Source organism: Manis pentadactyla, chromosome 2, assembly GCF_030020395.1.
Source record: "Manis pentadactyla isolate mManPen7 chromosome 2, mManPen7.hap1, whole genome shotgun sequence".
NCBI classification, from domain to species: domain Eukaryota; kingdom Metazoa; phylum Chordata; class Mammalia; order Pholidota; family Manidae; genus Manis; species Manis pentadactyla.
Genome location: NC_080020.1, coordinates 172,102,578 through 172,117,638, shown reverse-complemented (window position 1 = coordinate 172,117,638; position 15,061 = coordinate 172,102,578). Strand labels below are relative to the sequence as shown.

Below are 15,061 nucleotides of genomic sequence, written 5' to 3'. Positions count from 1 at the left end.
AACACATTAATAAATTATTATTAAACCTTCCACGTTCTGTACTCACTGACAGATATTTTTCTATATCTTTATTTCTCTTCATACCGAACTTCTCAGACAAATGGAGGTATTTACCACTGTCTTAACCTCCATTCAGTCCTCAGCTCGCTGTGGTCTGGTTTCTGTCCCCAACCCTTTACTGAAACTGCCTTCATTAAAGTCAATAGCCTCCAAATGTCATAATCCAGTGGCTGGCCTTGAGATGGTGCTGGGGGCCTCTCAGCAGTATTGCCCACTGTCAGCATATATTCTTCTCCCTTTATTCCCAAACTTCCCCGTCCCTTAGACCCCTTTCTAGCTTTTCCATGTTTCCTGCTTTGTGACTGTCCTAAACAGGCTTTGCCTCCTAACAAACATATCTATTCATGTCACTGAAATCCTTCGGGGTCCTCCACCTCTAACAGGATAAAGCCAAGACTTCTAAACAGGAGAGGCAAAGCCCTTCAGGGGGGCCCCTGCCTGCTTCGCCCACCCATCCAGAAACAACCTGTCATGCTTCAGCCTATCAACCTCTTCACAGTCTCCCAAACATGTCATGCTATTTCACGCTTCTGTACCTTTGTACAGAATGTTCTCGACTCCACCCCCTCCTCCCCTGAGGAATTCCAGCTCATCTTTTAAGACTCAGAACAAAGGTGAGCATTTCTGGGAAGGCTTCCCTGCCCCCAAATAGAGGCAGCTCCCTCCCGGGGCCCCGCATCTGTGACATATCGTCATTGCCAGCTCTACACTGCTGTTGCCTCACTGGATCCCAGTTCTGCGGGGGCAATAGGTGCTTGTTATCGCTGTCTCCTGAGTTTGGCACAGTGCCTGTGTAGGTGCTACTATGTGATTAGGGTGCAAGAAACATCATGCTTCTATAATTTCTCTCAATTGAATTGAATTTGCCCTGTCCTCTCTACTCCCTCCATGGAGGAATTTAATCTCAGCTGTTACTGGGGCATGTCCCCCACCTCAGAGTCAGGAGAGGTCCTTGGTGATTTATACCATACAAAAGCATGCAAAGAGGGCTCTCCACACTCCGCCTACACTGGTTACCACATCCAGGCTTATGGTCCAAGCCTGCACGGGTGCTGGAGGCAGGTTTCTCTGAGGCCTGGGTCTTGGAAATTTTTTCACAAAGATTCTCAGGGCCACAACCCTTAAGGTTCAGGCATTTCTACCACACCCACCTCCTGCCTCTCAGCAGCCCCATTGTGGGTGCTGTGGGATAGCAGGTTCTGGGCTTTCACACTCATAAACACCCCAGTGAGCCTGTTCTTTCTTTCCTTTTCAAGGACTCCCTGACTCCCATCAGGCTGTGCAACCTCAGAAGCCCAGACGCCACCCCCAGCACAGAGCAGCACGGATCCCCCAGTGAGCACAGGCCACTAAAACAAAAACAGGACAAGGGGGTCTTCTCGTAGAAAGTGTGTTTTCAGCCTGCAATAAAAAGGGAACACCAGGGTCTGACTACTTTCTCCAGGCAGAGGAGAGGGGAGTACCCAGAGCACAGAGAACAAGTCACATGGTATCTCCACACATTATTCTGCCATATGACCTTTGGTGTATTTGTTCAGTTACATAACTAAAATCAGAAATATCCATGAAAAAAAACCCAAAACAATTGTTTTGAATCAAGAATCAAATTGTTCTCCCAAAGAAAGACACTGACACCTAGCAGCCCTCCTCACCCAACCTAAGCGTCCCTAGTCCTTCCTTGTGGACGGAGGCCTAAAACCTTTGGGATCCTCCCATCTGTGGCCCAAGAACACCACTCACATGGCTGAGTTCATTCTAGCTGCTGACTTGGATTGCTGACACAGGCATTTGCAGCAGCTGCACTAACGTGCTTCCTCTCATGGATGATTTTAATCTCTTTAATTTTTGCCCAGCCTGTGAGAAAACTGAAAGCATGGTTGGGAGGGGTGGGCGATAGAAGTTGCAGGTCAAGAGCTGAGCAGTGGTTAAATCCTACCGGAGGAAGCAAGCGCATGTGTAATCCTTTCAGGGAAACAAGCATTACTGGGGAGGAGAAAGCTGCCAATAGAACTTTGTTCCAAGAATAAATAGCACATTTTCCCTCAGTGTTTGCTTTTCTCTCTTTGATCCCCTTAAAACCCTCTGGAAATGCCTGGCTAGCAATTTTTCTCCCCTCTGAGGCTGGAGAAGGGAAGCCACAAGCACTCTCTTGAGATTCCACCAAGGGAGGCCTGAGTGGGCCGTGCAGGAGCCACAGGCTGGCTGTGGAAGCTGGGGACCCAGACGTGCAGTGTCATTTAGTCACCACAGATAGGCCATGATGTTTCCAAACATGCTGTCACAATGCCCAGAGCTGTTTAAGGGGGAATGTTGGTGAGATGGTGTATGACCACCGCCACTGGGAGATGTGTGAGTTGGGAAACAGAGAGAAGAGGCAGAGCTGGACTGGTTAATGTTTAGCTTTGGTCCCAGGCGGGGGCAAATGCCTGCACGCACAGAGGCTGACACAGCAGGCCCTCTGCATGGGGAGTTTATGGTTCAAATGCTCTGAAAACCACAGGCCATAGTTACATAGCTTCCCCTCTTTTCCCAGGCAGCTCCATTTCAAAGGTGTTGTGACAGATATTACCAGTGAAAGGCAAAGGCCTCAGCATCAAACTGACCAGCATGTGGTTCCAGTTCCCCCACTTACTAGTTGTGAAGTCAGGTACTCGGTTTCCTCGCCTGTCAGGTGGGAATGACAGTACTCATAGGGCAGTCATGAAAAATATATGAAATGATGTGTGCAAACTTAGCATCATGCTTTGCTCTGTTCAATAAATGCAGGTTCCCATCCACCACTGCCTCCCCATAGTATATCATTCAAATCAGAAAATACTTACTGAGCCCTGATTAATGGTAAGACCTGCACCAGCCTACTGTAGAAAGCCAACAAGCAGAAACACCTACCAGTGCGAAGCTACATACAACATGAGCATTCGAGTCTGGAAAGTGTCATGTAACAGGTACATCTGTTGTCATAAAACTACACAGGAGAAGCTGATCAATGGCTGATCCTGACAATCATTCTAAGGGTCCCCCGGAGGGTAGAAGTATCTGACACAAGCTTTAGGAATTAGAGAGGGTTTTCTCTGAACGGACAGGCAAGGAACAACCAGACAATTTTGGAAAAGCCAATAGATTTACCTTGCTTCATAGGATTCCCTTAGGGGGGACTAGGGAAATATTCAGAATGGAAATTGGGGAATATAGTGGATTAAAGATGCTGGCAAATCCTTTGTCACTATCCCTATTGAGAGGTAGACTTCACTTCTCCTGTTCCTGAATCTGGGCTGGTACCATGACTGCTCAGCAAATCGAATGTAGCAGGAACAGGCTGTGCCAGCTCTGGCGCTAGCCTTTAATAGAATCAGTAGCTTTCCCTTCCTGCTTCTTAGAACTTTTGCTTTTGAGACGCTGTCTCTTAGAACCCAGACCCCATGCTGGGAGAAGCCCAAGTCATATGGACAAGCTATGTGTCGGCTCTTCGATCAAAGCCCAGCTGAGTCACCAGCGGGCAGACTGCATGAAGAGCAGCCGCCCTGTGAGGGAGCCGGCTTACACCCCCGACCCGGCCAGGCTCCCAGATGACTGCAGTTGATACCACATGGAGCAGACGACCCACCCAGCTGATTCCAGTCAACCCACGGAACTGTGAGAGATAATTAAAAAGTTCTTGCTGTTAGGTAGCAAACTTTGGGCATGGTATGTTATACAATAGATGATTGAAACAGAAAAGGACTTGTGGGAGGCCTTGAATGCCAAACACCAAAGTCTATACTTTATCCTCCTCATCATAACCATCATTAGTAAATGATCCCTATGTGCCAGACACGATGTTGTGAATTTTTAATATACTTTTAAAATTTAACCTGCTAATAAACTTGTGTGGCAAGTACTATTATTCATATTTAATAGTCAAGAACACTAAAATTTAGAAAGCATTAAAAATTTGCTCAAGGTGATACAGCCAGAGAATAATAGTAATGGAATTCAACCAGTTACATTCCAGCTACTCTCAAACCTGTCATCTTCTGCAAGAATAAGTAGTGGGCATGCTAATAATCTTGGAAAATATGAACAACTCTTCTGGCTAGAGATTGGCAACCAGTTTGAAAAACACAAGCTGCTGCCTGGGCTTGTCAATTAATTCTGGGCAAGAAAATTACAATGGGTCTGATTCCCATTGTTCAGTGACTACATAGGTACATAAAGTAATTTGGAAAGAATAAGAATGAAGTATTTTTAATAAGAGTTTGGTTCGGAAAAGAGAAGCCACTTGTATTTGTTATCTATTTCTGCATAATAAGCCTCAAAAATATAGTTTATAATAACAAAAATTATTTATTATCTGTTATGTTTTCTGTGGGCTAGGAATTTGGAAATGGCTCAGCTGTGAAAAATGGCTTGAGGTCTCTCAGGAGGTTGACTGGGGTTTAAGTCACCTGGAGGGTCCTCTCCAAGTCAGCTCACTCACACAGTTGGCAGGTTGTTGGGAGGCCTTAGTTCCGCCTTAGGTGGGCCTCTCCAGAGGGCTTTTTGAGTGTCCTCATGACTTAAAAACTGACTGCCCCTGGAGAAAGGTGTCCAAAAAGTCAAAGCAGAAATCACAGCACCTTTGATGACCTAGCCTCAAACGTCATACACTGTCCCTTCTACCGCATTCTGTGGTTTACACAGGTTAGTCCCAGATTCAACCCAGGAGAGAACACCACAAAGTCATGTACACCAGGAAAAGCAATCATAAAGGGCCATCCTGGAGGCTAGCTACCATAATCCTTGGTCTACTCCAAGTACTAAAGGCTTTAAAACAGGACAATTGAGGCTTTCACATCTGTTTGCAGGACTAGGGAATAAAGGTCTGTGGGTAAAATTGCAATATTTCCAGAATCTCTCACCTGGCTTTAGTGCATCTGCATATCAATAGGTGTTTCCAAGGGGTGGAAAGCCATCTCCGTATCAAGAAATTATTACATGGGTGAGCAGGGTTTATCTGGACCAGAGAGGTTGGATGGAGCTCTAACTTCTTCTGCAGCCAAGAGAGACACCAGATGACTGTTTGTAATACACAAATGGGTTTCTTAAACTTTATTTCTCCCCTTGACTGATTTAATTTTCAAAGGCACCTATGAGCTGGGCTTACAAGGACCGGAGAGGTTCAGTGGGGGTTCTTCTTCTGCAGCCTGGTCGTGAGAGACATGGGAGACCAGAAGTGGACAGCTGCTTGTAAGAAATAAACTTTATTTCTCCCTTTGACTGATTTCAGTTTCAAAGGTATTTGCCCGGGATTTTCCCCCCAGAGTTACACCTGGCAGTAGTCAGCAGGACCTCTGAACCCAAAATCTGTCTACATGGCTACAACCCTTGGGCAGGCTGCCCCTATAGATGGTAGGGAGATACCCAGAACCCTCCTGTGGATAGTGTGGAGGCCCCATGGCTGCAGTGGTAGAGGCTGCAGCTTCACCTGGGATCCCCCATCTGTGGAGCTTCCAGTTGGGGAGCCCCTAGTTGGGAATTGGCCTAGGGTAAAACACCTCCTAGAGGGGTGGGGCCTTCCGCAGAACTGGGGAAGGGTGGAGACACTGGAAGCTGTGGCATTAACCTTCCATGAGATAGAAGACTCCTTAGAGGCGCTGAGTGGCCTTGTGGTAGCTGGCGTTATAGGATCTCTCTTCCCCGAGATAATGGAAAATGTTACTATGGAGAGAGAGAGGATTATCAAGGAGAGAGAGAGAAACTTTAGCAGGAGAGAGAGACACACATCAGCATCACTTGGAGGGTGATGACCTATGGGATGCCCTTAAGGAAGAGAGACAGTTATTGAGAAGACCAGTCACACTTCTGGAAGATTCCTTAGCAGCGGCAAGGGGGGAGGCAGCAGAAGAAGCTGTGTTGCAGGAGGTCATGGGGGAGAGGAAGGAGAGAGCGGTACCTTCAGCCCGGAGTTGGTAGAGGAGGTGTTGGGAAAGGATGAGGGAGTGGGGCAGAGGGCTGATCTGTTGCCAAGGCCACAGCCCAAGGCACCAGCTTCTCCCATATTAAAGGCCGCCCAGTTATAATTAAAAAAAAATAAAGACGGCACAACCATGAGCTCCTCAGAGGGAGGAGCTACCCCCTCCCAAGGTTGTGGAGTACTCCATGCTCCCCCCCCCACATTCAGGATGAGCTGGTGGACTTGAGCATCTGGTTTTGGCAGAAGCTGTGGGAACCTCTGCCTACAGGGCTTTTGCATTTTTAGGATATGGGGGTGGAAAACATTGTTATGTCGGGTTCTGAAATGGGTAGACTAGCTTCCCTGACAACTCAACCCTCACTCTGGCAGCGGTTGTAGAGTGCCCCTCACACCTCGGGGAATCAGGTGCTTCTGGGTTGGCTGACAGCAGCCATCGGGGCAGTTTGGCCCAATCAGGGTGATTTACCATACTTACCCACTATCTGGGGAATGTATGCAGAACTACAGCAAGTGTTATGGGAGTTGGGCATGAAAAATATCATCTATAATATGGACCCCCAGGACACTGATGAGGAGTTGTTCACCATAGGACAGAGAAATCTGGTGCTGCATACAGCTCCCCCATCTCTCTTTGGGTCCCTAGTGACTATTCTTGCCCCCACACAGGGAAATCCATAAGTGAGGCTACTCATACTTTAGCAGATCTGGGGGAGGTTGAAACAATAAGAGTATGGAAGGAAGTACAGGCCAAGACTGAAAGAAGAGGTGCAAAGGGCCCCACGAAGGTCTTGAGGACCCAGATGTGGGTTGATTTGATAAAGGCTGGGGTAGTGAAAGAAAAACTTGATGGGCAGCCCAATAAGGATCTCATTAAGACTGTGGCACCAATTAACACCAGGGCTGCAGCTCCAGCTGCTGAGGTCCAGGAAACAGAAGCCAGAGGCAAAGCCCCATGTCCTGTGTCCCTTAAACCTTCCTGGGGGATAGTATTCAGGCTCTGCCTGGGCCCTCACCCCCACAGGAGGATGATTGGACATTGTGGTTTAACTGAGGGGAGGGTCAAGGCCCCCAACTTGAGGTATGTGGTGGGGACCAGAGGCCACATGTAGAATTAGCAATTCATTGGTCCCCTGTGAATGTACAACGTGTCCTGGCGCTGGTGGACACAGGAGCTGAATGTTCTTTGGTTCATGGCAACCCTGAGCATTTTCCCAGGACCCCTGCTGTGATAGATGGCTATGGGGGTAAGACAATTAGAGTGAAGAAAGCCCAAATCCCATTGGGAATAGGGTGTTTACCCCCAAAGGAGTATACTGTGTACATTTCTTCCATCCCTGAATATATTTGGGGAGTGGATGTCCTACAGGCCTGTGGTTACAGACCACTGCAGGTGAGTTCAGACTGAGGGTATGTGTGGTAAAGGCAATTCTGAGGGGACATGCTAAGCACCCACCTGTAGCTCTACCTGTACCTTGTTGAGTAACAAATACTAAACAATATAAATTGCCTGGGGTGCACAAGGAAATTGGAGAAACTCTTTAGGAATCTGAGAAGGTGGGCATCATAAAGCCCACTCATAGTCCTCTTAATTTCCCACTGTGGCCAGTGAAAAAGCCAGATGGCTCCTGGTGTACAACCGTGGACTACAGGGAGTTGAATAAAGTCACACCCACTTTGCATGCCGCTGCCCCATCTGGAGCAGCCCTCATGAACACACTAAGTCATAAACTAGGGACGTATTATTACACTGTGAACCTTGCTAATGCTCTTCTCTGTTGACATAACACAGGAAAGCCAGGAACAGTTTGCCTTCACATGGGAAGGCCAGCAGTGGACATTCACTGTCCTTCGACAGGGATACCTCCACAGTCCCACCATTTGTCATGGACTTTTAGCCCAGGACTAGGCCACATGGAAGAAACCACAAACAGTGAGGCTGTATCACTACATTGATGATATTATGCTCACATCTGATTCTCTTGCAGATTGAGAAGGGGCAGCTCCTAGGCTGCTACAACATCTACAGGAGAAACAATGGGCTGTGAACAGCACCAAGGTTCAGAGACTGATTTGTCTGTAAAATTCTTGGGAGTTTGTCTGGTCGGGTAAAACCAAAATTATTGCTGAAGCATAGACAAGGTCCAGGATTTCCCTACTCCTACAACTATGACAGTATTACAAGACTTTTTGGGTCTTTTGAGCTACTGGAGAGTGTTTATCCCACACTTTGCACAAATTCTGAAGCCCTTACATGAAAGGTATAAGGTTGGTATGAAAGGGCATCAGGTGGGACTGGGATGAGACATGTGCAGCTGCTTTTACTGCTGCTAAGTGAGCGGTCAAGGCCATGCAGGCCTTGAGTGTAATGGACTCATCAAGGCCCTGTGAGCTAGATGGTCATGTAACTGAAGATAGTTATGGATGGGGCCTTTGGTAGCAGCTTGAATGGACACACCAACCTATTGAATTCTCCTCACAAACATGGAAAGGACCTGAGTTCTGGTACACCTTGACAGAGAAGCAACTGGCTGTTATGTACCACACCTTGCTGGCTATGGAGCCCATCGCCAGAAGAGCTCCAGCCAAGGTAATAACCACTTACCCCATTGCAAGGTGGGTGCGAGACTGGACCCAAAGGCCACGGAGTGGCATGGCCTATACTGGCCAAATGGGGCGCATATTTACAGCAGCACAGTGCCCTCTCTACTCGTCCCTTAAGTGGAGAACTCCAATGCTTATTGGGGCCAGTGACCTATACCAGTGGAAACCAGGAAGAACTTGCTTTTGAGCCATTGGTAACCAAGAGTCCTTATCAGGAGGGAAAAGCCCTTATACCTGAAGATGCTTGGTACACAGACGGCTCCAGCTGTGGGCAGCCCACAAACTGGAGTGCTATGGCTTTCCATCCTATGACTGAGACAACATGGATGGAGGATGGAGAGGGGAAGAGCAGTCAATGGGCTGAGTTGCAGGCAGTAAGGCTCATGATCGCCCAGGAGCCCTCCTCCATAGTTGTCTGCACTGACAGCTGGACCGTCTATCGGGGCTTGACCCTGTGGGTACCAACAAGGTATCATGCCAACTGGATGGTTGGTCACCAGCCCCTTTGGGGGCAAGAGTTGTGGCAAAACCTATGGGCCTCTGGTCAGACTAAGACTGTTACTGTATATCATGTGACTGGCCATTTGCCTTTGGCATCCCCAGGGAATGATGAAGCAGACACATTGGCCCAGGTGCGTTGTCTGGAAGGAAAGCCTGCCTCTGATATAACCCAATGGTTACATCAGCATTTGTTGCATGCAGAGCAAAAGACAGTGTCGGCTGTAGCCCATCAGTGGGGCTTGCCATTGACCTTTGAAGAAGTCAGCAGAGCCTGGAAGGAGTGCATTGTGTGCTATAAGAGGGACTTACACAGGGTCCTATAGGAACATGGGGCAATAGTAAGGGGGCCAATATACCTTCTCAGGTGGCAGATAGACTATATTGGGCCTCTGCCCATATCAGAAGGATATCAGTATGCCATGACTTGTGTGGACATGGCTACTGGACTATTGGTTGCTTTTACTGCACATCGTGCAGATCAGCAAACCACCAAGAGGGGCCTGGAGTGTCTCTTTGCAGCCTATGCCTGGCCACAGGTGATTGAGAGCAATCAAGGCACCCACTTTACTGGACATGCATTACAAGGATGGGTGCAGCAATGAGGAATAAAGTGGAAATTTCTTGTACCATATAACCCTACTGGGGCAGGCCTGATAGAGAGGTACAACAGTTTGTTGAAATCTGGCCTGAAGTCGGACACCACTAGTCTATAGGGCTGGTCAGTTTGCCTATGGACAGTGCTGCAGCATTTGAATGAGATGCCACGTAAAGGAGCCTTGAGCCCTGTGATATGCTAACACACCTTGCTGCCTCTCCTATACAACTGTATGTGCAAACCAAAGAGGAGTTATTGAAGTCAGGATATGGCCAGCAGAGCAACATGCTGCTGCCAGCCTGCACTGCATTAAACCCTGGAGACACTGTTGAATGGATGTGGCCCTAAACATTTCAACACATGGAACAGTGATGATTGGCCCTTCTGGCACCTTGGGGGAAAGGCCTGGAAGCTGGCCTCCTGTGTATTCCTGGAGTAACAGCAGTTGGCCCCCAAAGATCATGGTAGTGTACCCAAAGCATTCAGGAGGTAAGAGCATCTTACGGGGAAGTTTTGTTTTATCTTTATGGCCAGTGCATGTACCTCCCATAGCCCTACATACTGACCCATCTGTAACTCCCACAGGGAAGGGAGGTGAAAATCTGGTATACTAGACCAGGACGAGATCCCATTCCTGCCACTCTTTTATCATAAGACCACTCTCTTGCATGTATCCTACCTGATGGACAACATTTGCCTGTGCTGGTGTCATTAAAATATGTATCTTATCACCCTTAAGGTTATTTTCTTCCACAGTCCTTGTGGCCTGGATGTGCCCCTTTGGCTGCAGCTGCCATGTGATGATTGCTCTGAACCCTCTGCCTCTTCAGCTACTGACTCCTTATGGAATGGGCAAGCTACAGACTTAACCTGCATAGGACTTTGAACCTAGCTGAATCCTCTGGCTTGAGGATTATCATGATTTTATTGCTGTTGGTATTGTGTTTCATTAGTCTGGTCAGAATGCTCCAGTTTTCTTGCCCAGGGACCATTACAGAAGAGGGGAAATGAGTAGATTGTAAGGCAAAATTTCTGGAGGGGTGGCCTGTGGGTAAAATTGTAATATTTCCAGAATATCTCACCTGGCTTTAGTGCATCTGCATATCAACAGGCGTTCCTCAGGGTTGGAGAAATGCTCATCTCCATATCAATGTGTAATTATCTGGGCAACCAGGGCTTATTGAACCTGAGAGGTTAGGGGAAGGTCTTGCTTGCTTCTGCCCAAGCAGGAAAGAAATGGCCCTGGACTGCAGTTTGTAAGCAATAAATGGGTTTTAAACTTTATTTCTCTTTTTGACTGATTTTGGTTTTAGAGGTATTTTGCCCCAGGATTTCCTCTCCCTGGAGTTACTTGGATATATTTGTATTATACTCTTACATGACAAATTCATGGTAGTCTTTGTTTCTGGGGAGGAAAAGAGGTGAATTGAACTGGGGATATGAAAGGAGAGTTCAATTTTTTTGTAATGTTTTATTTTTTTAAAAAGAAACTAATGTAAATATGATAAAATGGTGTCATTCATTTATATTTTGAGTTTGGTGCATTGATGTTTATTTGCTTTGTTCTTTTGTATTTTTTCCTCAATTAGAATAGCCAAGAGTTATTGACTTTTCTATCAGAAAATGTGAATCCATCAGAATCTTTTAATATTTTCTCATGTTTTGGGGTGCACTGAAAGTCAGAGTAACACCAAAGTGAAACTGGTCTCACCTAAATGCCCCGTACATTCTAAGAGAAAACAGCCATGATGGAGTTGGTGACCCAGAGTTGGTCAGAGGGCTCCACATCTTGGAAAAGCTGAATTCTGCCAACCGATCAAGCAGTTCATGACATTTACAAGCAACCTAACTCTGAACCTGGAGCAAGCTTGCACCTGGCAGAATTCCCTCAGAGCCAGGATCAGCATGGAAGGAGTGTTTTATCCAGCAAATGCTCAGCTTCAAAGGATTTCATTATCTAATCTGCATGGTTCCCAAACTCTTTCTGTGCTAAATTCTTACCCTAATTGTGCTGCCAGGATAAGCTGGTTCCAGTTAAGTGCAGTTAATTCTGCAGGCCCAATCTGTATCATGCCAGTTTGCTGAAGGAACATGTAAAATATGATTGAGAATATAGATAATTCCCAAGAAATCAGTCAAGTAGAGATTGATGAAATAATACCCAAATTTCCAAATGGGCAGAAAAGTGGATCCTAGGATTTGGACCCACTAGTTAGAATCTAGAACATATTAGTGACTATGAAAATAAAAATAAGAAAATATGTGTGAGAGGCAATGTTCACATGAGTTTTAGAATCAGGCAGGTCTTGAAGGTCAGCTCTATCCTCTAAGAGAAATATGAAGTTGAAAATTTACTAAGGTTCCCTGAGCCATAGTTTCTTTGTCTGTAAAGGGAGGATATTAATACCTACCTCCCAGGATCTTTTGTGAGGATTGAAGTGATAATGAGTATAAAGTATTTAGCACTGAACTTGCACATACAGGTTGCTCAATGAGAGCAGTGATGGTGATGGTGATTATAATATTCAGAGAGAATTTAGTGATCCTTAGGGACTGGGAAGGATTTACCAATAGTTGGCCCAGATTATTTATTTCTATTTATTATTTAATTTGGGTTATTGAGTTGCTATACCATGGATTAACCTTAATCCATCTTAATTTTTTTTAAGTATTTAGCAGAGCCTTTCATTATATCATGTTTGTGTTAAAAAAGATATCATGTTATCTATGAGGAGGAATTTGTGGTCTTTGAATAATCATACCAACCCACTAATTTTGTGTCAATCTTGAGGGTAGCCAAGGTATTTAGCACCAAGGTGCTGCCTTGTTTAATATGTTTATTGTTTATTGATGACTTAGATCAATTCATAGTAAAGATATTTATACACTTAAGCCTCCATAGAATTGAAATTTTCTTGTCAGAGAAAATGTGTATTTTGTTGAAGATAATAACTGTATAACTTTCATTTTCACCTCTCCTAAGGAGAATATTTTAATTGGATTTAGTCTCTCCCCTAGAGAAATTAAATACGAAAGAATAAGATTTTCTTAGGTAAGGCTATTGCTTTGCTACAAGCCATAACAATGTAGAGGTTTTTTCACTTATTATCCCAACTGAGAATACGTGGGCTAATATATGGTAAATAGCCCATGCATTTTATTTTATGAATAAGGAATGTTCAAATTCATATTACATCATAAGCATTTCCTCATGTTAATGCCAAGATTTTATTTTTGGTATTAACATTTTATATGAATAAGCACTCAATGGGAGTCAACAAAGAGAGAGCTGCTAAAGAAGGTATCATAACCATGAGCTGTGTCAAAAAGCCGAGTGCTGAAGATGGAAGTCGTGGAAATGCTAATGTGCTAAGAGTTGGTGAATCTTCTTGAGTGTTGACCCAGTGCTAGACACTAAACTACCAGTGAGGTTCTGGCAAGCTGCAAGTAATCAGAGCCGTGAAGCCTAGCCAAATATCCCATGAGGAGCCAGATCATATGAGGAACGAGATCATAGAAGAAAAACTCAGACCAGAATGATAAGACATAAGGAAAAGAAATGTATAAGGAGCATGATTATTATATTCAAATATTTAAAGGAGGAAAACGGGGATAATTGTGACTCAGGAATCCCACCAACAACATGGCTACCATTTATGAGTCAGAGTAAGAAAAAGACATTGTCACCTAGGCGAGGACCCAGAAAACACCCAACTCAGCTCCTTTTCTGACTACACTATCATCATGTTCTAAATGTTGAATTCTAAAAGCAGTAGGATTGCCTCCTAGGACAGAAAAAAGACATAGGTAAAAAACTGGGAAATCTGGGGAAAGTCTATACAACCACATCAAGGTCCAGCACCTATGTTAATTTCTTAGTTTTGTTAAATATATACCGTGGTTATATAAGAGGCTTATTTAGATTTCCCTGTTTTTGTCCTTTAAATATTTGAACTTTATGTTGGAGAAGATTTCTGGAGTTTTCAGTCTAGTTCCAGGCAGCAAACTACCAGCCTGGGAAAACAGGGCTGTAAAAAGCCATATGCACCAAGATGTTGATTCTATCATTGTGTATACTTGTGAAAACATGGAAACAGAATGTTCACTAATATAGGAGTTGTTAATTATGGTAACTGTCTACGATTAAGTGTCTTGAAGCCATTACAAATGTTTATGAAGTTGGTATTAACTTGAGGAAATGTTTATGATGTGATATGAAATTTAAAAAATGGTTACAAATCTGAGTTGTAGCCCTAACGACTATGCAATTTAAAAGAACAGAAAAATATCACTCAAAATGGATACACATTTTCTTTGGATATGAGGCTCTTCTTCTTTTCCTCTATTTTCTAGTTTTCTTTCATAGGTAATATATTACTTTCATAATAAAAAAATTCAAAAAAAGATTTGAGCTAGTTTCATTATGTAAAGTCTAAAAGTCAACCTCTTTTCTCTCTCACCCAGGATTTGCCTGACTATAGAATGTTAAAGGACTGAATATGAGAGTCTGAAGATTGCACAGCATAAATAACCCATAGCATCATCTTTTAAGAACATGAAATATGGCTTAATCCATTAGAGCTGGAAAAAAAAAAAACCTGTTTACATGGTTCTAAGCAGTCACAAATGGTTTAGAGGCAGGAGGACCAGCAAGACAGAAGTGTGTGCCAAAGATACCTCAACCAGAGATGAGTGTCCTGTATATAAAGATGGAAAACAAAGCCAGAGGGGAAGGGATGAGAATCTGTCACAGATCCTGGACAAAAAAAACACAAAATTACATCTTAGCATAGATAAATGTTGATAAAATAAGAGTGGCAATAATCCAAGCTGAAAAACACATTTATGGATGGCATTTATCCAGAATAAAGATTTATGTTTCATTACCAAAAATGCTTCATATACTGTCAAATACAGCGCAGAAAAATCCAAGTGAGGGAGCTGAAGTACCACAAGCAAAACACCGAACCCAAAGTATACAGGGATCGCGTTGTATCATGGAGAATCTTTGCTTGGATGAGCTAGTCATTCCTCACCATGAGGGTTCCTTACTGAACGCTGATGAAAACAGAACCTCATGCACAAAGATGAAAGAGAGCTTCATCCCCTTTATATGCGGGAAAAAGCATCTGGCCAAGTGATACCAGCACCTGCACCCATCTTGCACAACCATCTTCTGGTATTAGGAATCCTGAAACTGTCGCAGAGAAGAGCCATGAGACAGAAACCCTCCAAAGGCACCCTATCCAGTTGGGCATTTTGTTTTTCCAGGGATAAGCCATGAATATGGATGAATGCTGTGTATGCTGTACTGATCATCTATTTGCTAGCCAGACATATGGGCTTTTTAACTCCAATACCAAAGCAAAACA

General features: G+C 44.6%; 1 protein-coding gene across 1 annotated transcript in view; it reads left to right on the top strand.

Moving 5' to 3' along the window:
* The window catches only part of LOC118923091 (serine/arginine repetitive matrix protein 1-like), a 123,915-nt gene extending 109,083 nt beyond the window's left edge, over positions 1-14,832 (top strand). Inside the window, exon 2 of the mRNA XM_057497062.1 lies at positions 14,154-14,832. Within this exon, the coding sequence (XP_057353045.1) occupies positions 14,154-14,178 (25 nt within the window). The 3' untranslated portion in view covers positions 14,179-14,832. The remainder of the gene's footprint in view (positions 1-14,153) is intronic.
* Positions 14,833-15,061: the final 229 nt, after the last annotated feature.